This window comes from Antechinus flavipes, chromosome 1 (genome assembly GCF_016432865.1).
Source record: "Antechinus flavipes isolate AdamAnt ecotype Samford, QLD, Australia chromosome 1, AdamAnt_v2, whole genome shotgun sequence".
Classification (NCBI taxonomy): Eukaryota; Metazoa; Chordata; class Mammalia; order Dasyuromorphia; family Dasyuridae; genus Antechinus; species Antechinus flavipes.
This window is the reverse complement of record NC_067398.1, coordinates 452,104,129-452,130,170: the sequence shown is the minus strand read 5'-3', so window position 1 is coordinate 452,130,170 and position 26,042 is coordinate 452,104,129. Positions and strand designations below refer to the sequence as shown.

The 26,042-nt window shown below is 33.6% G+C and overlaps 1 protein-coding gene across 2 annotated transcripts in view; it reads right to left on the bottom strand.

Annotated features, from left to right (window-relative positions):
- The window catches only part of SLCO5A1 (solute carrier organic anion transporter family member 5A1), a 395,082-nt gene that overhangs the window by 83,434 nt on the left and 285,606 nt on the right, over positions 1-26,042 (bottom strand). For both annotated transcript variants that reach the window (XM_051970066.1, XM_051970067.1), the window contains 2 exons: positions 24,913-25,045; positions 6,465-6,676 (listed from right to left, as the gene is read on the bottom strand). In XM_051970066.1, coding sequence (XP_051826026.1) covers positions 6,465-6,676; positions 24,913-25,045 — 345 coding nt within the window. The remainder of the gene's footprint in view (positions 1-6,464; positions 6,677-24,912; positions 25,046-26,042) is intronic.

Genomic DNA, 26,042 nt, shown 5'->3' with positions numbered 1-26,042 from the left:
AGAGTTACAATGTTTTATCAGAGATTAAAAGAGAGAAAGTAGTTTCCAGTAGAGAGGAAAAGCTTTATGGATGAGGTGAAATAGGAAATAGGGTACTACAATGAGCAAAGAAGAGTGATTTGTTGGATGGAAGTTGGACAGTGGTTCTGATTGGGGGAGGGGGGTGGAAGCATCTGCAATAGCAGAAGGAGACCAAAGGAAACAAGGAGATGTGAATGAAACAAAAAGATAACTAATGAAACAAAAAGATAAATAACATGATGAGAGATAGAAAGTACAGAGTTAAACTTTAAGAACTACAAATCTGACAAAAGAATAGATAACTATTAGGAGAAAAATGAAAGAAATCTCATTATTTCTAACCCTAATTCTACTACTATCTACTTGTAACATAAAATAGTAAGTGAAGAGATAGGAACTTGCACTAATTGCAGATATTTGCTTCTGCATAGAATAAACATCTTTTGCTCATATTTTCATTCTTGATTATATGGAAATCCCATTAACCATAAATATTTTCCTAATTTCCAATAACTCTCTCTTATTCTTTTATACCTCCATCAACTTCTTATTACTTGATTCATGATGATTTTGAAAATGACACTGATTTCTGAAGGCTATCCTAGTGGAATAGGCAAGACCTCCAGTAGGTCCTGAAAAGCTGGAAAGGCCCTGAACATCCTTTGTATTAACTCTAATGTACGAAAAGGTCTGCAGCTTTCCAAAGGTGCATATGAAACTCAACAGCAATTTGTCATATGTCTAACCAAAGACAAGCCCAAGTAAAAAGAGATATCACTAGAAGATTGGCCACCATTATATCCCAAAGAAATTTTAAAGAAGGGAAAGGAACCTGTATGTGCACGAATGTTTGTGGCAGGTCTCTTTATAGTGGCCAGAAACTGGAAACTAAGTGGATGCCCATCAACTGGAGAATGGCTGAATAAATTGTGGTATATGAATATTATGGAATATTATTGTTTGGTAAGAAATGACCAGCAGGATGATTTCAGAAAAGCTTGGAGAGACTTACATGAACTGATGCTGAGTGAAATGAGCAGGACCAGGAGATCATTATATACTTCAGCAACAATACTATATGATGATCACTTCTGATAGACATGACACTCTTCAACAATGAGATGAACCAAATCAGTTCCAATAGAGTAGTAATGAACTGAACCAGTTACACCCAGCGAAAGAACTCTGGGAGATAACTGTGAACCATTACATAGAATTCCCAATCCCTCTACTCATGTAAGTCTCTCCAAGCTTTTCTGAAATCATCCTGCTGGTCATTTCTTACCAAACAATAATATTCCATAATATTCATATACCACAATTTATTCAGCCATTCTCCAGTTGATGGGCATCCACTTAGTTTCCAGTTTCTGGCCACTATAAAAAGACCTGCCACAAGTTCTCTAGTCATCAAAAGCAATAACTTAGAGAATTTTTAGGCAGTTGTACTGTCAAGATGTAATGGCTTCAAAGATATGAGCTCAGCTCTTAGAAAATTGATCAGGCATCCTTAATGTTTTAAGTGCTACTTGTAGTTCATAAGATATTAAAGCAATCAACGTCTTATAAAAATCTTAACCTCCTTATATGTAGTTGAAGCGAGAACACTCAGAATCATATCTTCCTTTTTTTTAACCACATTTAAAACAGGTTACATGTTGTATAATTTACATGGTATAGCTAGAAAAATTGATCATATCAATTGATTATGAGTGTCCCACGCTTTGTGTTAACTCTAGTATATAAAAAAGTCTGCAGCTTTCCAAAAGTACATATGAAACTTAATAACAGTTGATTTTTCATTCATTGATTTTTTCTTTATTAGTAACTCTAAACAGAAATTAAAATATATTAGATAAGACAATTGTTTGTGATCTCTTTTTGAAGGTAGCACATCAGTACTATATATGTCAAATTATTTTACTTTTAAAATTAGTATGGGGAAATTTAACGTAGGAGCGGTCATAAAAATGCAGACACATTAATTCACTGTTGTGGGAGATATAAATGGATTCAACTATTCATAAAAAAGTTTGAAATTATACAATAAAAGTTACTGAATTATTTGTATTTTAGTCTCAAAATTCTATTAACTACTGAAATTGGTGTTATGCCCTAAGGAGGTTATTAACAGAAAGAAAAAGCTCACATGTGCAAAAATGTTTCTGGGAGCATTATTTGAGATAACAAAAGCTAGAAAACAGAATAACAAAATAATGATAACAAACTATTACTAATGTAGATCTTTCTAATATTATTGCACCATAACAAACTCCTATAAAGAATTCACCAAAATTCTTTAAACAAGTGTGAAATGTCCCTTCATACTCATTGACTTTAATGACAAGATGGCCATAAGGAGAGAAAAAAATATTTAGTAGAAAGAAATTTAAAAGGCCAAAAGTGTTTGCATTACCCTACAGATTTATGCCTGGATATTATGAATTACAGAAATTAAAATATGCTAGATGTGGCAAGTCCCAAAGAGCACAACAACAACATAAAACTAACTCTAGTCGAGATATAACTGATTACTTATGGAGGTTCCTTTTAAGATTAGCTGCCTTTTTTTTTTTTAAACAGTTAAAGGTCAAAATATGACAAAGAGAACTAATATGCATCTCCTACAACTACAACTTGATCCATTCAAAAAAACTGTTTGAATAAAGGAAGGAAGAATAGTAAAGACAAACACTCTGATTGTCATCATTTCTTAAAGAATACTGTGTCAAAGACGACAAAACTGGGAAACAAGTATAAAGAAAATATGATAAAAGCATGACTAAGATAGATCATCCTAAGGTGTATTCATAGGTGAAACTGGTGGGAAGACAACAAACAGAAAATGAAAATGATTTCTCAACATTTCTATGGCTGTCTATCCTCATTATTTGATGATAATAGAACCCCCACATTTGGTCTCTAATGTGTAAAAACTCCAAAGATTATAAGTAGAAATAGAAATTATACTCAAAAAGATGAATCTGGGAATGGACTAAAGCAAGTATACACTGAGGAAATCAATGCCAGAGGTATTAGAATTTGAAAAGCATTAACAGATAAATTTAAGATATTCCAAAGCAAGGACAGAGGCTATGTGCTTTTAAAAATGATAGTTACTGATATAATATAGCTTTTGGGAAGACAGCAATAATTTTACAGCCCTCTGACGTAAGAGTGCTCTTGTTCTAATAATTCTGTCTGTCAATAATTGTAGACGAATATAATGATATTTCTTCCCTTAGATTTTAGGGAAGATATATTAGTGATCCTGAAGTCCTCTGACCTAAGAGTGCTCTTGTTCTAACAATCTGTCAATGGTTTTCTGGCCTAGGATTAGTGATCCTAAGACTCTCTAATGTTAGAGTGCTCTTGTTCTAACAATCTGTTAATGATTTCAAAGACTTCTGGCCTTCGAATAATCCTACAGACATTACTGACTATAGATAATCTGTTGGTCAGTGATAACCAACTTCCTGAGACAATAGTGAATAGACCATCCCTTATACCTACTTGTAAGCCATAAAATTAGCAAATAATATGAAGCTCTGACCAATTTTGCTCTATAAATCTATCTCATTCTCTTGGGTCCCCTGTTAATTCCTCTTGGAACTTAGCCCATTACAATTAGCATTACAATTACAATAAAACTTTCCCCTTGACTTGGATATGGGTTCAAGCCTGCAAATTCTTTGGAGACATCTCACAACACTGGTCTGTGACCACAAACTTTTGGGATCCCTTTCCCAACCTCAACAGTTACTTTTTTTTTTTTAAGGAGATTTAGAGGTAATCAGAAACTGACTTGCATTTTTCTTTCTCACCTGCACAAAAAACTTTATGAGAATAATACATAAGCATATTTAGTATATCCTTCTTTAATTAAAATATGAGAAGGAATCAAGCTTTTGCAAATGATTTTCTATAGTAGATCACATCTTTAGTTACAAAATTGACTGAAAAGTGTTTGAGAATTGGAGAATTGTTATTTTCAACAATCCTGATATACTTACATCTTTTCAACACCAATACCCTCCCAATGTGTGTGTGAATCAAAAAGAATACAAATTTAAAAGGATCAAAATTGCAGATATTACAATATCCCAATATGTTTGCTGTTTGAATAAAGAAAAAAGGTGAGTCAATAAAACCAAATGACATTTTAAAGGCTCTCCTACAAGGAGTTTCATATAAATACATTAGCATCATTCAATATATATTTAAGATGATCATTGTTGTGGTTTTTGTTTTTATTTTTCCTTCCTTCTCAAAAAGGACCAATGACAACAATTTGCTTTGCAAATGAATTGGATTTAAGTGAGATAGGGCTGTGCAAAGTCACCAGTCTCATTATCTCCTCTGGAACTATCTGGGTCTAGTAGATATAAATCAGAATGACTGGGGATGGTCTTACATGCAGCAGGAGACCTTGCCCTATTTAAACTAAAGTCTTTCCCAGATTTCAATGTGTCTGAGGCAATGCCCATAGACTAATTAAAGCTAGGTTAAAAATAACCAAAAATGGCCTCTTTTACCTAGCCCCCCCCAAAAAAAGTTCTAAGATATCTCACATGTATCAGATTGGTTAACATTACAAAAAAGAAAAGTGACAAATGTTGGAGGGAATGTAGAAAAATAGAGACACAAATGCACAGTGGTGGAGTTGTGAACCAATCCATTTTGGAGAACAATTTGGAACTATATGCAAAGGCCATCAAAGGGTATCCTTTGCCCCAGAAAACAAAACACTACTATCCCAAAAAGATCAAAGGAAAAGGGAAAGGATTTATATGTACAAAAATATTTATAGTAGCTCCATTTGTGGTGGCAAATTAGAAATCAGGGGATGTCTATCAATTGGGGAGCGGCTAAACAAGTCTTGGATATGATTGTGAATATTATTAATCTTGGAAGACCTACTTGAATTGATCCTGAGTAAAATGAGCTGAATCAAGAGATTATTGTACATTGATAACAGCAATACTGTTGAAATGATCAACTATGCAATACTTGGCTAGAAGAATCAATATAATAATCTAAGACAATCTCAAAGGACTCATTATAGAGAATGCTTTCTACCTCCAGAGAGACAACTGATGAATTTTGAGTGCAAACTGAAGTTATCATGGTTTTCCTCTTTATTTTTCTTATTTTGTTGTGACATGACTAATGTAGTAATATGTTTTACATGACTTAGCCTATGCAACTGATACAATATTGCTTGTTTTATTAATGAGTGAGTGAGGGGTAGATGGAAGGGAAAAATTTACAACTTAAAACTCGTTTAATGTTAAAGATAGTTTTTTTCAAAAAGAGACTTATAAGTATAAACATTTTTATTACAGTATTAACAATGATGACTTGAATACAAATGGTATATAAAGAATACCTAAGAAATGTATGAGTGAAAAATAAGGGAGACTAGTTGAGTATTTGAAATGAGTAGTAACAAATGTATAGCTCAAGTAGTATTCAAAATGTCAAAGGATCTATTGGATAGATCCATGTCATATGTAAAAAAGAACATGTATAAGAATGCTAAATGATGAGAAGCCATAGATAAACTGTAATCTGTACCAGGAATTTAACACCTTCATCATTAATATCCTACATCTATTGATGTCACAGAGTATTTGAAGTTAAAATGTACAAGATACTGTACAAAGGCATGGGAATTCAAATATGGAGAATATTAAGTAAAAACATCCTGATGGTCACTTCCCCTATATTTCTCGGAGGTGGACAGCATTGTTGCCTTCATTAGAAACAAGAAAAGGGGAATTAAAAACATAACAAACCTGTTTTATTCATTTTAACTGCCATGACTTTTTAATTCTAATTCTTTGATGCAAATTGTCATTTAAATGGTTTTTAAATGTCATTGCTGAGCCAAACACAGTTAATATTCCTATATCTTGTAAATACTTGACGCATTCAAATGTTGCTAGAATCTCTTTAAACAAAATTAATTATGGAGTACGATAAAGAATCATGAAAAAGTAGCAAATAATTCATTTACAAGTCACTTGGATTAACGAATATTTTATTAACCTCAAACCACTGGATAGTAAAAGCAGATTTCTGACATTAAATTTGTAAAATGTCTTAGTCTACATATTTTCTTATACTTGGTTAGTCTATATCCTTAAAAGACATAAAAGAACTGGTATACAATATTATTTAAGATCTCTGAAATAATACCAACTCATAAACAAAAAAAAAACTCTGTTTGAAGCTTATTTTTAACCAATTTTACATTTAAATAGACAAAAAGCCACACTGACAAATATATATCTTTAATTCATATATTTCTCTTAAATTAAGTATGCATTATTTGATATAGTCAAACAAAAAAGCAGAGGTCTCTAATGCATATGTGAATGCACATAAGTTCAAATATTCTCAATTGCTAGGCCTCTGTTTCTCTGAAAAGAGCACTTTACCTTTTACATTCTTTCCAAATGCCATAGAAGAAGCAACTCCTTCTTGTTCTCTGCTATTTGATTTCTCCTTCATTATCTCATCTTCCTCAGTGGAAGTCTCATCAGAGGACTTTTTCTTTTTCTTATGTCGAGGTGGAAGCTTCTTTGGGAAAGTAAACATTGGGAATATCACAAGAAGCATTGCAATGGCACAAAGGAGGAATCCGCTCCACCTAAAAATCAAGAAACATGAAGAGCCATTATGGCTTATGTGGTATGAAGAGTGAACCAAGAAGATAGTAGAAGTGATAAAACTTTAAAGAGATACAAAATAATTTATCTTCATAGATCAACAGCTAAAAGGAAAAAAATAGCTAAACTAAATAACAAAGAGAAAGATTTCTCTTGTTCTGAAGCAAAATTAATGGTAAGCCTATCCATAAAGTCGAGTTAAACACTCTAGCAGTCCCATTGAAATTTCATGCCATTCAATAATATTTCCAAGGAACTTAATTAATGTGTTTTTCATTGTGCTATCATCTTCTTAATGGAAATTCAAAGGTAAATCACCAAATAAAAGTAAACTTCTACTCCAGTCCTATTCCAACTTTATAACAAGACATGGAAATGACCTGGGTTTCTCAAGGCTATGTCAACAGATTAAAAAGAGTGTAAGTAGGCCATATCTATCACTCTTGAGAGTTGTGGGATTTTTTTTCTTTTTACCAAAACCTCTGTGACTCATTTTCCCCACAGACGGTTTCTCCCTTTGGAATCTCAATATTTGCCTTGTTCAGGACTTTTTCTAAGATCATCAGAATTTAGCTCACATCTTTCCCCCAAAGATACTCAGATTCTCATGCCTACAAAGACATAGAAATGTTGCAAAGTGCATCAATAGGCATGTTTCCATCAATGCAATTGCTGGTCTCTTTTTAAGAACTGGGAAATAGTAGAAAAACTACCAAAAAAAAATTTTTTTTTAATCTCTCATCTTGGAGCAGCTAGATTGCATAGTGGATAGAGCACAGACCTAAAGTCAGGAAAACTTGAATTCAAATCCTACCTCAGACACCTAACACCTACTAGCTGTGTGATCCTAGGCACATCACTTACCCCTAAATACCTCACCAAATAAATAAATAATTTTTTAAAACTCATCTTATAAAATCTTATAAAATATGGGTTACTGAAGACATGAGTCTTCTGTCTAATGGGGGAAACAAAATCATTTCAGATATTAACAAGAAATATTTTTTTGAACCTGCCTTTTAATGTTTAAGTGTTTTCTTTAAGAAGAATCTGTTGAATATCTACCATGTATCCTGTACTTTGGAAAATGCAAAAAAAGTGTGAGATGTGGGCCCTTCCTTCAAGGAACTTAACATATAGTTTAAAAAAAAATTCACAAAACACAGTAAGAAAATTATAAAAGAGAGCCTATAATGAAGTGTTAGAATGTGGGAAGGAAAATAATAATGATAACTAGTATTTCTATATGCATTAAGGTTTCCATATATATATATATATATATATATGTAAGCATCAGATGTGATATTATATATGTGATAGATTATATAATCTATATATATATCACATCTGATGCTTACAACAGGCTATTGTTATCCCCATTACAATTGAGAGAATAAGTTTTCCCAGGGTTACTCAGCTAACAAGAATTTGGGGAAGAATTTAAACTAAAGTCTTGCTGACTACAAGCTCAATACGCAATCACCCTGCCACGTGGAATTATAAATGTTTAAGGACCCCAGCAAAGGAAAAATTAATGCAAACTGCAGTGTAGTGAAAAGGTTCAATGCAAAGGATTTGAACTAGACCCTCAAGGACTGGATAGGATTTAAATTCTGTCTATATATAAACTAAATATCACCATGCTACAATCATATTTTTTTATATTTAATGAAAAATAGTTTTTGGTTTTCTTAATATTCAAAATCACCCAATAAGTTCCTCTTTCAGTCAATCACTTATCACTTACTATGTGCCAGGCACTGTGATAAGTGATACATATTTGAATAAAAATATGTGTGATAGTTTTTGTCCTCAAGAACTTTATATTCTAGTAGAATCACAGGTATAGTTACAGAAGCCTAAAAAACAAATAAAATGTCACAATGATATATGGGAATGGGGGTTTCTACCAGTAAAACTCATTCATTCTTCATTTGCTCCCACAGATCCTTGTCTCTGAGCCAACACTTTTTTTCACTACCACCCCTGTCTTCTTCTCTCTTACAGGATTTAAGAACCAGCCTGTTTCCTTCTGATTATCATTATATCTCTTCGCTCTTATTAAAGATTTTCTCCTCCCTGGCCCACTTCTGCAGAAATGAAATATGATGCCTGACTTCTCCCATATTCCTCTGCGCCTGTGCAAGCACTGCAGCTCTTCTGAGATTTCCTAAGGGAGTTTGCTTTAAGTAACTACAGAGAAACTTGGGAGATAAAAATAACAAACAGAGGAAGTTTCATAGCTATAAAAGGTCATAAAGCTTTCATAATAAAAGTTATCTCAGGTATTCACTGCAGTGTAAATATATAAGGTCTGATCTTAGCTCCTTTATGAATTACTCCTTCATGTCTCCCAAGAGCCATTTATTCTCTTTGTCTATTAATTATTATTCATATATAAATTGGATTTTTGTATTTTGCTTTTTGGATGAGGACATGAAGTTGGCAAGGAATTCCAGGTTCAGTAAGTATCAAGTGCAGGAGGCGGGATCCTCCAGACTTCTGGGCCAATGCTCTATCCACTGAGCCGCCTAGAGGCCTCTATGTAAACCATTAATAGTGCTGGTGCCCCCTGAATCCTATGCTTTCAATAAGAAAAACACAATCCAAAGTTCCATCCTCTAACTCCCTTTCTTTCCTTAAGTATGAAGAAGACAAAGATGAATATAGGTGCTTTCAAAACACACAGTCACATAGAATTAAACTTAAAGTTTGCAAGGTACTTTTATACTTATTGTCTCTTTTTAATTTTAACTATAGCCAGGGGGATAAGTAGCACAAATATTTCAAAGATGAGGAAGCTGAAGCTTGGAGAAGAAAACCTGGTCATGGATGCTAAACAAAATATCAAAGCCTTGATTTGAATGTATGTGTCCTAACTACAGAACCAAACTTCTATTTATCACATAATTCTGTCTCTTACTATAAATAAAAGTGAAAATCCCTTTTTGGCTTATCAATACCTTCCCATCACTAATATTCTTCCATCCCTTGCCCTCTCAAAAAACAACTTGCTTTATATTTCTTTCAAACATACTTATTTTGCAAACATTTATATATGTATATATTTTCCCCCCTAATGCAATGCAATTTCTTTGAAAAGAGAGCATCTTTCCTTTTTTTTCTGTCCCCCCAACTTCTAGCATGGTTCCTGGTATATGGAAGGCATTTGCTTAATTTGTTTATTAACTGATATGTCAATATCTCCCTGTTTCCCATAACAATAATTAAACCTTCCAAAAGTGCTTTGCTATCAACAATCCTGTTAATATGCTAAATGAATAAAAGTTATGTTCATTTTTTCTTCTCTATATAATCTACTGAAGGAAAGAAAAGAGGTTAAGGGATGGAACTTTGGAAGGTGTTTTCCTTTTTGAGAGTCAGCTTTGAAGTTAGAAAGATCTGGATTCAAGTTCTGCCTCTGAAATATACAAGCTGTGTGACTCTATTTAAATCAGTTAATCACTCATGCTCCAGGCAACTTTCTTAAGAATTTAGATTTCATAGAAGATGCCAACCTGCATGAATTGAAAGAGTTTTATCATACAAGAGGAACCCTATACCAATGAAATCCCCAGATCTAAGTCTACTCTCTATACCCTACATAAATGAAGAAACTTAAAAACAGAAAATGTCTTTTAGCACATTTAGCACACAACTAGTCTGTAAAATTCAAACTCAGGCCTTTCACATTCTATTAATGCCACATTTGCTCTCAAAAAAAAGTCTTAGGGCAGCCTCAGATACTATGAATGATTATTTTTTTCTTAAATTTGCTTTACTGTATCTGATGATATATTTTAATTATGAATGTGAATCAGCTAGAATTTCTTATGAAATTTAAGAAATCTAAACACCTCTTATTTTATCTCTACCATAAACTCTAGCTTTGTCAGTCCCAATTGGTTCTGGGATCCTACCAGCCAAGTCAAAACTGCTTCACTGAATCTGTTATCTAATCTACTATAGGCAGTCCCTCCACTGGTCCAAAATCATGACCCATACTTGTCTTCTTGACTTCCATGATTCTCATCTATGTTCAATTGTGATCCTTCATAGAAAAGCCAGTTTCTAACTTTTTGAATGCTCTAAAGATTGTGGTTCTTAATATTCTCTGCTCCTTTCAATGTTCCTCCAGCACTGTGTAGGAGAGTACATAAAATGAAAAAGAGTTTAAAATTTTTCTTTGTTTTAATGGTTATCATGTAAAAAAAGTTATTGCCTGGTGACAATTGTTATTGCTCTTGTTATTTAGCTAAGTTGGTTCTCAGTTGTCTTAATCAGTCACCAAGACTATATTTCAAGCTAGAGCCTGTGTTTTCTTCATATAATCTTCAAGAATCTACAGTTCCTTGTATAACAGAATGAGGTGCCTTGGACAAAAATATGTAACTGTAAAGAAATATTCTTAGAAAAGTTGCTTATATTTGAAGTTTCATAAATGAATTATGAGATTGCACTTTCAAAACATCACACACACTTTCAAAGTTTATATCTGTATCTATTTTGTATTTATTCATATGTAAATGTGTTATTTTCATGTAGAAGGTAAGTTCCTTTAAAGCAGGGAATAATTTGGTTTTTGTCTTTGTATTCTCAGTTCCTAACACAATGTCTGGCACATAGTAAGGGCCTAATAAATACTTGTTAATTGACTGAAGGTTTAAAATTAAATCTGAAGCATTTTTTTTATGTTAAAGATGTACAATTCTTCTAACCATATTTCCACAATTATCATGCTGCACAAGAAAACCAGATCAAAAATGGGAAAAATGAAAAAGAAACCAAAAAGCAAACAACAAAAAAAAAAAGATGAAAATACTATTGTGAACCACATTCAATCCCCACAGTCCTCTTTCTAGATTCAGATGACTCTCTCCATCACAAGTCTGTTGGAATTGGCTTGAATCTCCTCATTATTGAAAAGAGCCACCTCCATACTAGAACTTCCTAGATAAGTAGAAATTTTAAAAAATTTTTTTTTTCTTTTTGAGAGTAAGTTTCACTACTTCATCCAGGTTGGAAATGCAGTGATCACCCATAGGCTCAATACACTGGTCTCAACATAGGAGCTTTGATCCACACTATTTATCCCCTAAGTTGGTATGCCCCTTCTTAAGCAACCTGGTTGTCCCTTCCTGGAGAATCACCATATTGGTGACATACTTACTGTGGATCTCCAATTATCTTTAGCCCTTATGTAGCTCTAAACTCCCAAATTCAGGCAATGCAACAGTTTTAGCCTCTGCTAATAGCAGAGATTACATTGTATATACTACCATGCCCACCTCCAAAAACATATTATTAAAGCAAAATTGTCAACAACTAAATTTTGCTGACATTTTTCATATTATGATAGACGTCTGTAGTCATATACTTAACAAGGCTAAAAATGAACTAAGAGACTCAAACACTTTAATTTTTTTGCAAGCTAGCCATATGACCCCCAAGAAAAGAATAAGGAAATAGATCCACATTCATAAGACATAAAGCAAAATGGCTAATTTTAACATATAAAATATGCTATTTATTCATAAAATGGCTCTCACATAATCTAAAAGAGGCTCATAATAGAAATACAATTTTGGCCCAAAATTGAACACAAGATATTTTTGTTTCATTTATCAAATTAAGGTGAAAACACAAAGTATTTTTTTTAATATTTTATAATGAAGAAACTCTTTCCTTCTCTCATTTCATCTGATAAAATAATATCAGAGAATCATATTAGAAAGAGACCTTTAAAATATTAAAAGGATCTATCATGAAGACCAGAAACTATTAAGTAGAAATATAGAAATTAAGTAGAAATTTTAGCCCTGGAAAAAAAAAAAGCTGTCTGCACTGATTGCCTCTAATTCATCCTCTTCCACTCCTCAACCCTTTGCAATCTGGCTTCTGACTTCAACATTCAAGATTAATAATGCTCTCTGAATTGTAAAGCTGATAATGATCTTTTCTTACTTCTGATCTTTCTCTCCTGCATTTGACACTGTTGACTATCCTTCTCATACTTTTCCAACCAGTTCTTGTTTTCCTTCGCTGGCTTAATCAAAAGCATGTTCTTTAACTGTGGGATCACCAAGGCCCTATCTGAGCTTTCTCTCTACATTAGCTCATTTGGGGACCTTATCAACTTCCATGGATTTAATTATCATTGTTATGCAGATGACTCATAGATTTATATATTCAGTTCCAGACTTGCTACTGAAGTTCAGAGTATGGTAGTTCCAATTTAAGTGCTCTTTTAAGTATCTAAGATGGAATGACCTGGAGACATCACAAATTCTACATACTCCCACTCCCCCAAAGAACTATATTTTCCTCCCCACAAAATCCTCTTTTATTGTTTTTCTGAAGTCACCACCATCTTTCTCATCTCCCTGTCTCTTGTCTTTCCTCACTCTAGTCCATCCTTTGCACAGTTGCCAAAGAGATTTTTCTTAAGGACTGATTCCACTATGTAGCACCTCTATTCCATCAACTCTGGTGGTTTCTTATTGTCTCTATGATAAAATATGATCTATTTGGCTCTTTAAAAATCTTTACTATCTAAATCACCACTTTACTTTAAATTACTACCCCTAAAACACTCTATTACAGAGTCAAACTATCTTTCTCTCCATTCCTTATTTCATATTCCATGACCCTTCTCTGTGCCTTTACAATAGGTAATCCCTATATCTCAAATGCAAATGGACATCTAAGTGGCACAATGGTGCCAATGAGTTCAAATCCAGCCTCAGGTACTTACTAGCCATTTAACCCTGGGCAAGTCACTTAACCCAGTTTGCCTCAGTTTCTTCATCTGTAAAATCAACTGCAGAAGGAAATGACAAACCAGTCCACTGTCTTTGAGAATAAAATACCAATTGAGGTCATAAAGAAATGGACACAACAAATACCTCAAATGCCACCCTTCTTTACCTCTACCCTCATAGAGTCATTCTCTTATTTTGAGAATTCAAGTAATTCATCAACCTCAGCCTCCCCCTTGTAGCAAGGGATTGGGCACCATCATGCCCAACTCCAAAAATATATTACCTCCTCTAGTAAGTTTTTCCTAATTTCTCCCCACCAACTGCTAGTGCCTTCTTTCCCAAATGATCTTGTATTTAATTCTTTGCATTTATTCTCTATATACACATATATTTATATATAGGATGACTCCAAAGAAGATATATGCGAAAACATCTCCCTCTCTTCTTTTTTTTCACACAGGTGTCAGGGTCCATGAGTGAGGAACATTGCTTGTAATACTGATTTTTATGTGTATTTTTTCTTATTCCTCTTTTTTTCTTTGCTTTTTTTTTAAAAAAATCTTTGTCATGGCTTTCTAAAATGGAAATGGAAATCTGTATGACACAAAACAAAAGATATCAATAAAATTTATTTTTCAAAGATTCATATAGCAATATTATTTGAATCTGTTAGTTCAATGATAGACAAAACAAATCAATGGTTGTTGAAAAAGAGCCCAACCAGGACTAGATGATAGAGAAGGAATACTTAGAAAAAAAGAAATACTAGGACAATGATATTACAGAAGCTAAATATATGGGTGTTAAAAGCTGAACAATATATATATAAATACAAATATATACAAGTATATGAACAAATATGCATATGCATATATATGTATTTACATATATACATAAATATGCACACATACTTGTTATCTACAGTTAAAATATAAGCTATTTTGAAGAAAAGATTATTTAATCCTTTGTGTATTTGTTCCATGTGCCTATAATGGACAAAGTAAGCATTTAATAAAAATCTTGGTAGGTTTGATTGATTATATAAATGAAACTAAGTGGATCAAGCCTGTATCACTTGTGCCTTTACAATAGGTAATCCCTATATCTCAAATTCAAACGGACATCTAAGTGGCACAGTGGATAAAGTGCCAATGATAAGAGTCAGAAAGACCTGAGTTCAAATCCAGCCTCACATACTTACTAGCCATTTAACCCTGGGCAAGTCACTTAACCCAGTTTGCCTCAGTAATAAATATATTACTACTTACTATATACTGAAATTTTAAGTGCATCTCCCATATTGGGAGATTTTAAAGCAAAAGAAACTTTCCTATTAAAAATTATGTCAAGGAGGAAGAGGAAGGAGGAGCAAGAGAAAGAAGAATTTTATTGTAATGTGTATGTTAGGAGAGTTAAGTTCCCTTTGATGTATAGTTGCCTTGTAAATCTACTTCTCAAAAATGCAACAGGTGTTTTTTTTTTTTCCTAAGTTCTATTATGAGTCTTGCTTTCTTACTTTAAGATAACAGAAGTTTTGGTCAAGGTCATCCTCAGGATAGTTCTTAGCATCCAAGCTGAACAAATGAACAATAATTACCACTTCCCAAAGTCAATCACTATACAACATCTTTAGATTAATGAAAGAAGAATATAGCATAAAACAGTAGTAATAGCACTCAATTTGAAATCAGAGAACCTGGGTTTCGATCCCATCTCAGCTACTTTCTACTTGATCATGGACATATAACTTAATTTCTCTGGATCTTAGTTTTCCTCTATCTGTAAAATGTAAAGATTGAACTAGGTAAAACTTTCTTAAACTGTGGATTATGACCCGCTTATGGGGATGTAACTGAATATGGGGGTGGCAAAATTATGATTTATTATCAGTAAATTATTGACTTGTATACCTACTTTATATAGCTATATACCCAAGGTTACGTAAAACTTTCTCAGATGGAAAGGGGTTACGAATGAGAAAAGTTTAAGAAGCTCTAGATTTGATGACATCAAAGGTACTTTACAGCTCTTAATCTGTGATCCAATGAACTATATGAATTAACCCATCAGTTTCCCCTCAAATAACAAGTGCTTGTGTCTATGGCTATTAAGAATCTGGAATACATGCCAAAACCAAAAGCTAATCATAAGTTTGGAAAAGGCAATTCATGACCTAGATTCCTTTTGTATACCTAGAAGACTGTCCACAAGTTCAAGCATATGCTACCAAACCAATTAGTGTTCTTAAGTTTTCAAGAACATTTGAAGAACAGGAATCTTGAGGTATATAAGAAGCAGAACTTTTTCACAATGCAAGCAGAAGTAATGTGGCCTCAAATCACATTCTGCAATGTGACCTTCACATGGATATCAGTTCTTATCACAGTAGTAAAAAAAAAAAAAAAAAAAGTTAAAAAGCTGGTGTAAGGTAAGTAACTCTATATATCCAGAGGAGTGTGCCCTTCATCTGGAAATACCAGCGAGGTCATGAATAGTATTCATATCCCCCAACACAAGCTATGCATCCAAGATTCAAGCTAGCTATAATTCTGATATAACACAAATTATATTCTTGAATAAATTTCAATGGATTATATGAGAATTTTGTATTGAATTTTAACTTCATCTTTTAGTGGCACAAGGTAAAATTTGCCACATAATTCAGATCATATAATATAAAGTACTGTGTTGTGTATACTTCAAAATGCTCTACAAATCTTAACTTTTATTAGCCCATGCTTAGCACAATGCTTAGCAAAAAGTAAATGCTTAATAAATATTTCTATTGATTAACTATTCATTAAAAACCATTAGCTACTACCTGTGGAGGAGGAAGGCATTTGTTTTTTTGTTTGTCTGTTTGTTTTAATAATCATAACTTTTTATTGACAGAACCCATGCAAGAGTAATTTTTTTCAACATTATCCCTTGCACTCACTTCTGTTCCGATTTTTCCCCTCCCTCCTTCCACCCCCTCCCCCAGATGGCAAGCAGTCCTATACTTGTTAAATAGGTCACAGTATATTCTAGATACAATATATGTGTGCAGAACTGAACAGTTCTCTTGTTGCACAGGAAGAATTGGATTCAGAAGGTAAAAATAACTTGGGAAGAAAAACAAAAATGAAGTTTACATTCATTTCCCCGTGTTCTTTCTTTGGGTATAGTTGCTTCTGTCCATCATTGATCAATTGAAACTGAGTTAGATCTTCTCTTTGTCAAAGAAATCCACTTCCATCAGAATACATCCTCATACAGGATCTTTATTGAAGTATATAATGATCTCTTGGTTCTGCTCATTTCACTTAGCATGTAAGTCTCTCCAATCCTCTCTATATTCATCCTGCTGGTCATTTCTTACAGAACAATAATTTTGGAGGAAGGTATTTGTGACCAAAGAAGAATAGAGATCATTATTGATCACAAAATAGATAATTTTGATTATATTAAGTTAAAAAGTTGTTGTACAAACAAAACTAAAGCAGACAAGATTAAAATGGCAGCAATAAACTGGGAAAACATTTTTATATTCAAAGGTTCTGATAAAGGCATCATTTCCAAAATATATAGAGAATTGACTCAAATTTATAAGAAATCAAGCCATTCTCCAGTTGATAAATGGTCAAAGGATATGAACAGACAATTTTCAGATGAAGAAATTGAAACTGTTTCTAGTCATATGAAAAAGTGCTCCAAATCACTATTGATCAGAGAAAAGCAAATTAAGACAACTCTGGGATACCACTACACACCTCTCAGGTTGGTTAAGATGACAGGAAAGGATAATGACTAATATTGGAGGGGATGTCAAAAAACTGGAACACTGATACATTGTTGGTGGAGTTGTGAACCAATCCAACCATTCTGGAGAGCAATCTGGAATTATGCCCAAAAGGTTATCGATCTGGGCATACCCTTTGACCAAACAGTTTTTCTACTGGGCTTATATTCTAAAAAATCCCAGATTTTAAGGGGAAGGGACCCACATGTGCAAAAATGTTTGTGGCAGCCCTTTTTGTAGTGGCAAGAAACTAGAAACTGAGTGGATGCCCATCAATTGGTGAATGGATTAATAAATTATGGTATATGAATGTTATGGGATATTATTGTTCTGTAAGAAATGACCAACAGGATGATTTCAAAGAGGCCTGGAGAGACTTCCATGAACTGATGATAAGTGAAATGAGTAGAACTAGGAGATCATTATATATGGCAACAACAAGATTATACGATGATCAATTCTGATGGACGTGGCTCTCTTCAGCAAAGAGAGGATTCAAACCAGTTCCAATTGTTCAGTAATGAAGAGAGACATCTGCACCCAGAGAGAGGACTATGGGGACAGCGTGTGGAACACAACATAGCATTCTCACTATTTGCTTGAATTTGTTTTCTTCCTCAGTTTTTCTTTCCCTTCCTTCTTGATCTGATTTTTCTTATGCAGCAAGATAACTGTATAAATATGTAAATACATATTGAATTTAACATGTATTTCAACATATATAACATGTATTTGACTATGTGCCAGCTAGCGGAAGTGATGGGGGGAAGATGGGAAAAATTTGGAACAAAAGATTTTGCAAGGGTCAGTCTTGAAAATTATCCACACATATGCTTTGCAAATAAATAAATAAATAAATTGGGGGGGGGGGGGAGAACATTAGCTACTAAATATCAGGAAATGGAGAGGAGGACTAGCTCACTCCCACTCCCAGTCCTTGGATATTAGCCTCATGAACCTACAACAGTTCCTATTCATTGCTTTCTCTTTTTGAGTTCTATGTTACCTGGTACCTTTCTATTTTATTACATTATCTGACAGTCATTCGTTCACTTCTCCAGACAGACTATCCCCTCTCTCATACATGTGCAATATTTTCCTATCTTTAAACCTTTGTTTATACTGTCCCCTATACCTGGAATAGTCTATCTCCCAAGCTGTTGAAATACACCCCATTCTTCAAGGGCAAGCTTCCATGAAGCCTTCTCTATTTTCTTTACACTTATAAATAGGCTTTCTTTCCTTAAATATGGCATAGCAATTTGTACCTTTCTGGTGAACTCATAATTCCACAGTAGATAATATTTTAGAATGATTGCATTTATGTTCTATTGTCATTGGGCATTTCTCTGTGTCATACACAGTTCCATGAGAGCAAAAAAAACCCCATGTTTTTATTGTATTTTCATCTCCCTAAGTGTAAAACAATGCTTTGCATGAATTAGTCAAATAAATTAATGATTAATGAAGGAAGTCTAGAACTGAGATCACTTGACCTATATAGCAATAAAAGCAATGTCTTAACCATAAAGCAAAATGTGCCATTAATGGAGTTATCTCGAGCCCAATAAGTCTGTTTAGCATTCTTCTAACTGGCATACTTAGTTCTAGATTCTACATGAAACAACTCAGACATGAGAAAGTGAGGGGAGAGGAAAAGGATCTATAGCACTAAGGAGCTAGAATCATATAGATTTAGAAATAGAAAAGACATTCCAGGTTGTCTATTCCACCCATTGATTTTATTGTGAAGGAAACTGTAGTCTAGAGTGTTTAAAATACTTTTGAGGTCCCACAAATAGTAAAAGAAGGAATGGATTCAAAACCAGAGCTTCTAACAACAAAGTTCCACTGTTCTATGCTGCCTATCAGCTGAAAGTGGGGTGGTAAAAAATAAATGAATAAAAATTTGAAAAACTAAGATAAGGTTAGCATTTTTAAATGGGCAGATTTTCTTTAGACGTTTAATACATTTTTTTTCTTTTTAAGTTTTTCCCATTGCCACCTCAAAAAGGAGAACTCACTAGAATTCTGCATCTAGTCTCAGCTTTTCAAAAAACAAGTCAGAAAGTAATTATATATTTCTTTATCCCTTTTTAACAACAAATTTACTTCAAGAACTTTACAAATGCAGGTGTTATTATAAAAGAAGGTCATTTGTATTGGGTTTTTTTTCCCACAAACAATCATTCATTGATACTTCCCACACATCCTCATAACCCTAACTTCTCTACCAGATCTCATGTGAATTGATGTAAGGACATTTGTACTATCTACCTCCAAAACACAGTCTCATATCACATGCCAATATGAAGATTTAAATACATACATAAATACAATAAATACTTAAATGAAAAAAATATTTAGCTTTCTACTTTGAAAATTCAATATATATCTAGAACCTGCCAAATATTTCATACCCTCTGTGCAGTGGTGAACTGATCAGTGTGATCCACTTTAGATTAGCATTGTATGAGGATAATCTTCCTTCTTTTTTTAAAAAATGCCCATAATTGGCCTTGTGAAGATGGACACAACAATATTATTGATTATGATCAATCTTAGCATATAAGCTTTCTGACACTTAATAAAATGTAATAAAATATATACAGTACTTGATTTCCCTAAAATTCTAGAAACAAAAGGCTAATCTACTTCAAATTATTCAGAATATTCCAGAACCACTCTCAAATACACTAATTCTACTCTCTCATCTTCAATTTCATCATTACTATTCCTTTTTTACAACATTTTCTGCAAAAAAAGAAAAGTTGTATTTTTCTGAAATCTATATACATTTACTCAATAAAGAACATTTTATTACGTGGGCACTATTTTTACAACATTTTCTGCAAAAAAAAGAAAAGAAATTGTATTCATATGAAATATATATAACATTAGTTACTCAATAAAGAACGTTTTATAAAGTGAGCACAAACTATGTCCATGGAGCAGTTAGGTGTCACAGTGGACAGTGTTGGGTCTAAAGTCAGGGAGATTCATTCCTGAGCTCAAATCTGACAGTAGTATGACCCTGGGAACGTCATTTAATCCTGTTTGCCTCAGTTTCCTCATCTGTAAATGAAGTGGAAAAGGAAATAGTAAACCACTCCAGTGTCTTTAACAAAAAAACCTCAAATGGGGTTACAAAGAATCAGTTGAGTGAAAAGACTGAACTGAACAACTACTATATCAATGTTAGAAAGAATACAAAGAAAGTAAATTGTCCAAACTGGAAAAAACATGAATAAATATATGAAACTGCCAGAAAACAACTGTATTACAGTTTAAAATTAGATAACTTCTATATTGCTCTAGAGTTGTTTTCTGGCAGTTTCATATACATTTCTAAGTACTTTTTTATTTAACTCATTTGATCCTCATAACAACACTATGAGATAAGCAAGGCAGGAATGGTTCTTCCTATTTTACATTAAGTAGAAACTATAACTCAGCAAATGGTAAAGGCCAAAGTACAATTCAGTCCTTATGACTCCTGATCCAGTTCTTTTTCCATAGCAGCCACCTTATTACAAGTAACTATATTATACGCAGAAGTTTAAAAAGTAAATAATTTGCTAATATAAGTATATTACTTCAGGGCATCTAGCCGGAGATGTCCAATAGGAAATAGCTGACACCAAGGACCAAAGCTCGAGAGAGAGAGAGAGAGAGAGAGAGAGAGAGAGAGAGAGAGAGAGAGAGAGAAAGAGAGAGAGAGAGAGAGAGATCTGTGAATCATCTCCAGAGTTAATGAGGTTACCAGAAGAAAGAACACAAAGGAAGAAGAGGACCTAGGACAAAATTCTGGAGAACAGCCACAGTTAAAAAGTATAACATATAAAAGGAGACAACAATAGACACTGAGAACAAGATAGAAAGAAGTCAAACCAGAAGAGAGTAGTATCAACTAACTGGAAAATTGATTCCCTGAAAATACTGGGGAAATAACGTTTTCCTGCATATATTCTAAAAAATAGAAATGAAAAGAAAAAAGGTAGAAGACTACTAACCAATTAGTAAATTAATTAGGCTATGAGTTCCTTCACTAAAAGCCATTTCTAGTGCTTCATTGTGAAATCAAAATGACTTCTGAATCCTCCAAGATTATGGCAATGTAATGCAAACCCTTACAGATCCTAACAAGCCAACAAGACTGTGACTGCAGTCCAAGTACAGAATATGTAGCTGCCATCCAAGGAGCAGCCTTACTCAATTCAGAGAGCCTCATTACCAGAAGACTGGCCATCAGCTGAAGAATTTTTTTTTAGCCATAATAGTTCATAAAGACACTCTAGTGAGGCATAAAAGGACTGCTGTCTACATTAGTACAGGGAATGCTGTTAACTGCTGAAATCCATGTTGTTGGGTTTTTTTAATATATTGAATTAAGAGTTCTACTGCAAACTCTCATTTTTCAGTTATTTGAACTAAAATTTTCTGGTTTAGTTGGAAGTATTTATCCCTTCAGTAAATGATAATATGATTAGATTTCCAAAAGTATATTGACTTTCACAATCTTGCATTTCATTTCTGAGACAAAAGTTCAGTCAGTATTTTTGCACTGTTACTTGAAATCAATACATATTTTCATTCCTCATATTAGAGCATTATTTCATTAATATGACAAGTTTCTCTCTCATTCACCTCTCAGTTCTCTAGCTATAACATATACATAGAACCAAACTAAACATTGGTATTTTAATTAAGCAATTTGTTTAATTGAAAAATTAAGTTTATCTAATTGTACTTTAACACACATTTAACATACCTAATTCAAGTATTAAAAAGAGTTTGGCTCACTTGAACAAATACTTATTTGCATTTTTAAAAGCGTATGATCACTTAGTAGACTGTGAAGGAAACAATGGAGTTTTACAGGAAGATTACAAAGATTTCTGGAAATAAGCTAAGGAAAAGATATTCACAAAGGAAAAATCTCTAAAAAGAGAAAGAATGAAAAACTAAAGAAACTTAAAGCAATATATCAAGTACCTCCCTAAATCTTTAAACATTAAAGCAATGATTGGAGGGAAAAGATGTCATTAAAATTAATAGGGCAATATAACACCAACAATTCTTTGTTCTTTTTTCTTTGTTTTCTTTTTTCTCTTAAAAAGAAAAAAGAAAATCTTTAAATTTCTTTTTGAAAAAAAAGTCTATTATAAGAAAACTATCAGATCCATCAACATCCTGTCAAGCCTAGCATTCTACCTATGAAAAACCACTCAGGTATAAGATAACTATTATTGGCATTATCTCACACACAAATACTAAAATAAACTTTGGAATCCAAAATTTAAAGAAAGATTCCCCCAAAAAGAGATAGAATACAATAAATGAGGCACAAAGATCAGAAACCACATGGAGAGACTGAGAGATAAATACTGGTAGGCTCATTTAACCATCACATCATTTATATATGTATGACCTGTATTTACAAGGCAAATGACAGATTTTTCAATATACATTTTTTAAAAGAAAAAGGAACTGATAGCTAGGGCAGCAGCAAATGTATCCAGATGTGCTTCCACACAGCCTAAGAAAATTTCAATGATATTATGGATCAATATTATGCTTTGGGGTCTGTCTAAGATATCCTCAGTGAAGGGCCAGGTCCCTTCTCCTGTCCCTGACATTATTATTACATCTAAAGCTCTGATGTAAAGAAAGCTTTTCCATCACTAAATCCAACCCACAACACAAACCATAGCCCAAACTCAATATCTCAGCACTCATCTTCCTGCCTGATACAGACTGGCTCTGCTTAGAGTTGGACACCCTCTGGACTCTCTTCCCCAAATGACTAACCAACCTGATTAGTCCTGCTTGGAAATTCACATAGTGCCTTCACAGACCTAATCTTAAACCCTGCTACTGAAAAGCCTGGGAAAGGTAGTAACTTTCCTTTTCACAACTTCAGCCTTTTTTCTACATCTTATCCTACCCTCAAACAAACTCTATTCTCTATCAAATCTTAGTTACAGGGAATCTGATGTGATTCCTTTCCTCCCCAAAGTAAACTCTCTATGCAGTCTAGCTTTATTGAAACTAGGGATTTTTTTTATTGTATAGATTTATATCCTTAGGCTCTGACACTGCTGGCACATAATAAATGCCTAATCATTGACTAAATTCTTTAGCAATGTAATTCTCACAATAACATAATTGGGTAGTTAAAAGGGATTGGGAGACCAGGATTGAAACTAAATGTTTTTATATTGTATCTAGGATATACTGCAACATATCCAACATATAAAGGACTGCTTGCCATCTAGGGGAGGGGGTGGAGGGAGGGGAAAAAAAAATCGGAACAGAAACGAGTGTCAATATAAAGTAATTATTAAATAAAAATTAAAAAAAAAAAAGAAAAGAAACTAAATGTTTTACTGTGATTTAAAAGATAAATCATCTTCCTGCCTTAAATTCCAAACTCTAACTTCCTGTTTAAGCTAAGTCACGGGCTAGACTTCTAAGAGTTTCCCACATGTAAACACTGAGATAATAGTACTTGGACTTTCATAATGATCATGGCTTTCTTGTTATAGAGCTCTTTCATCTTCAAAGTGAATAACTTTTAAAAGGAGTGAAAATAAGAAGTAGTGTGCAAATTAATTAATTAATTGATATTTGTAAAGTACTTTGAATATAGAAAGTTTTAAATGTTACCATTCTAATAACTTCACAAGTGTCAGGTTAATATTCACAAAATAAGCATTTATCCTTTACACAGTTTCTAACATAATATTTCTCACAAATGTTTGTTATGTTCTTAGCTTTCATGATTTCATGAAATGATTTTTAAGTATTTTTGTGACCTCTAATAAAAAGCACATATCAGCTTTAACATTTACAAAATTCTTTATGCTACCTCACTTGAACCTCCCAACAATTCTATAAGTACTGCAGATATTACTGTGCCCATTTTACAGATAAAGATACTGAGTCTTAAAGAGGTTAAGTGACTTCCTTAAGATTACATACTTAATGAGTATGAGAGGCAGGATCAGAGATCTGGTCCATGAAATGAGTTTAAAGTTATAACCTCTGATGCTATTTGTTGCAAACCATCATAAAATTCACCATCATGTCTCAGCTCCAGGTTTGCTATAAAGCCTCAAAGGCTTCTGGGAAGACCTTACAAAAGCTACTTTGACTTGTCTCTTTCAAGTCTTAAGTGTTAGACTTACTTAGATCCCACAAGTCTTGGGCAAAGAGCTGCTCCTTATACAGCTACTATCTACTTATAGGCTACCAATCTCGAGCATGGAGAGAAGAATAAAAGGTTACTGGAGGAAAGCAAAAACAAAAAAGTGGGTAATGGAAAGGTTTGATTGAGAGTAACGGGAGAGACAATAAATGAGAAACACAGGATATTTAAGGAAGGTAAGCTAGAAAGAGTATAAAAAGGTACAACAGGAAGATGGTGAAAGGGAAAGGGCACTCAAGTAGAGAGAGAGCCATGCAAGTGTGCAAATGCTGCCAAGTGATCCAACACCACTCTGCTGTTTAAGGACAAGCCCCCAATGCTACAGATCACTTGTGACATATCACGTCATTAGTGAAATCACCAATCTGTCCATTTGGAGAGTTTTCCTGTGCAGTGCTGCAAGAGCACATGCAATCCCTCCTATCAGCATAACAGTGAATTGGGGGGAAAAAAATTATTTCTTACCAGTTTCCAATGAAACGAGGGTCATTCTGGTCAAGATGAACGGGCATTCTGGGATCAACATAAAAACCAATAAGAACTCCACCTAATAAATATCCTGCTGCAGGACCAAGTGCTCCCATGACATACATGATGGCTGAGAAAATAGAAGGGGAAAATCATGAACTACAGCAATGTATTTTGTGAAAGTTTTGCTATTTCTCTAAGTCAGCCAAAATTATAGCAGACATATGTCATCATCAGAGTCCATGAGCCAGCAAAGGTCCTTCAATGACTGGCAGTATGGAAGACTTTGACAGATGTTAAGATTTCTGTTCTAAGCCTTACCCATTTATTTAACTAACTAATGGCTGTTGTCTTCTTAGGACTATTTAGGATATCAAAGGTGGGTGTGAGTGTGGGGAAGAATAGCAATTAGTCTTAAAAAATAATAAAGAGAAAAAATCAACAAGGTACATTGACTACTTAGCCAAACCCAAAGAAGGAAGAATTCTTTTGATAATCTCTAAGGACACTATCTATGGGCATTAGTCAGATCTTAATGTGATCTGAGCATATGCAGAACACATGATTAGAGCAAAATCCTATAGAGCAGAACACAGAGTAATTTTCCTGGCTTTATTCCTAAAGTTTCCCAAATTATCTGATAATAGCTACATATTCAAAAGGAACAGATAGGAAACAAAAATAATGTGTAATGAAAAAAGAAAAGGAGACAAAGGCAGAGGCAGAGACAGAGACAAAGAGAAAGAGGAAAAGAGAGACAGAGACAGAGAGAAAAAGAAAGAAAAACACAGATAGATAGAGATAGATTCAGTGACAGAAAAAAAGGAAAAATAAGTCACAAAGAAACGAAACATTTTGATCACAGCCTCCTATAGAAATGAAAAACATGAAAAAGTGAAGAGAATTGGGAAGAACTTTAGACAACAAACCTAAAATCTCTCCATTCCAGAATCTCTAATCCACCTTACAGGCTATTTCAAAGTCAAAGAAGCCCTCAATAAGACCAAAAAAAAAAAAAATTGATTAATTGTATATGATCAAATTAAACTTGGAAGGGATTGCATTCCTAAAGGGACTGTGTTCTTGCTATCATTGCTGTTGTTTGTCCTTTCTTCTTGAAGAGGACC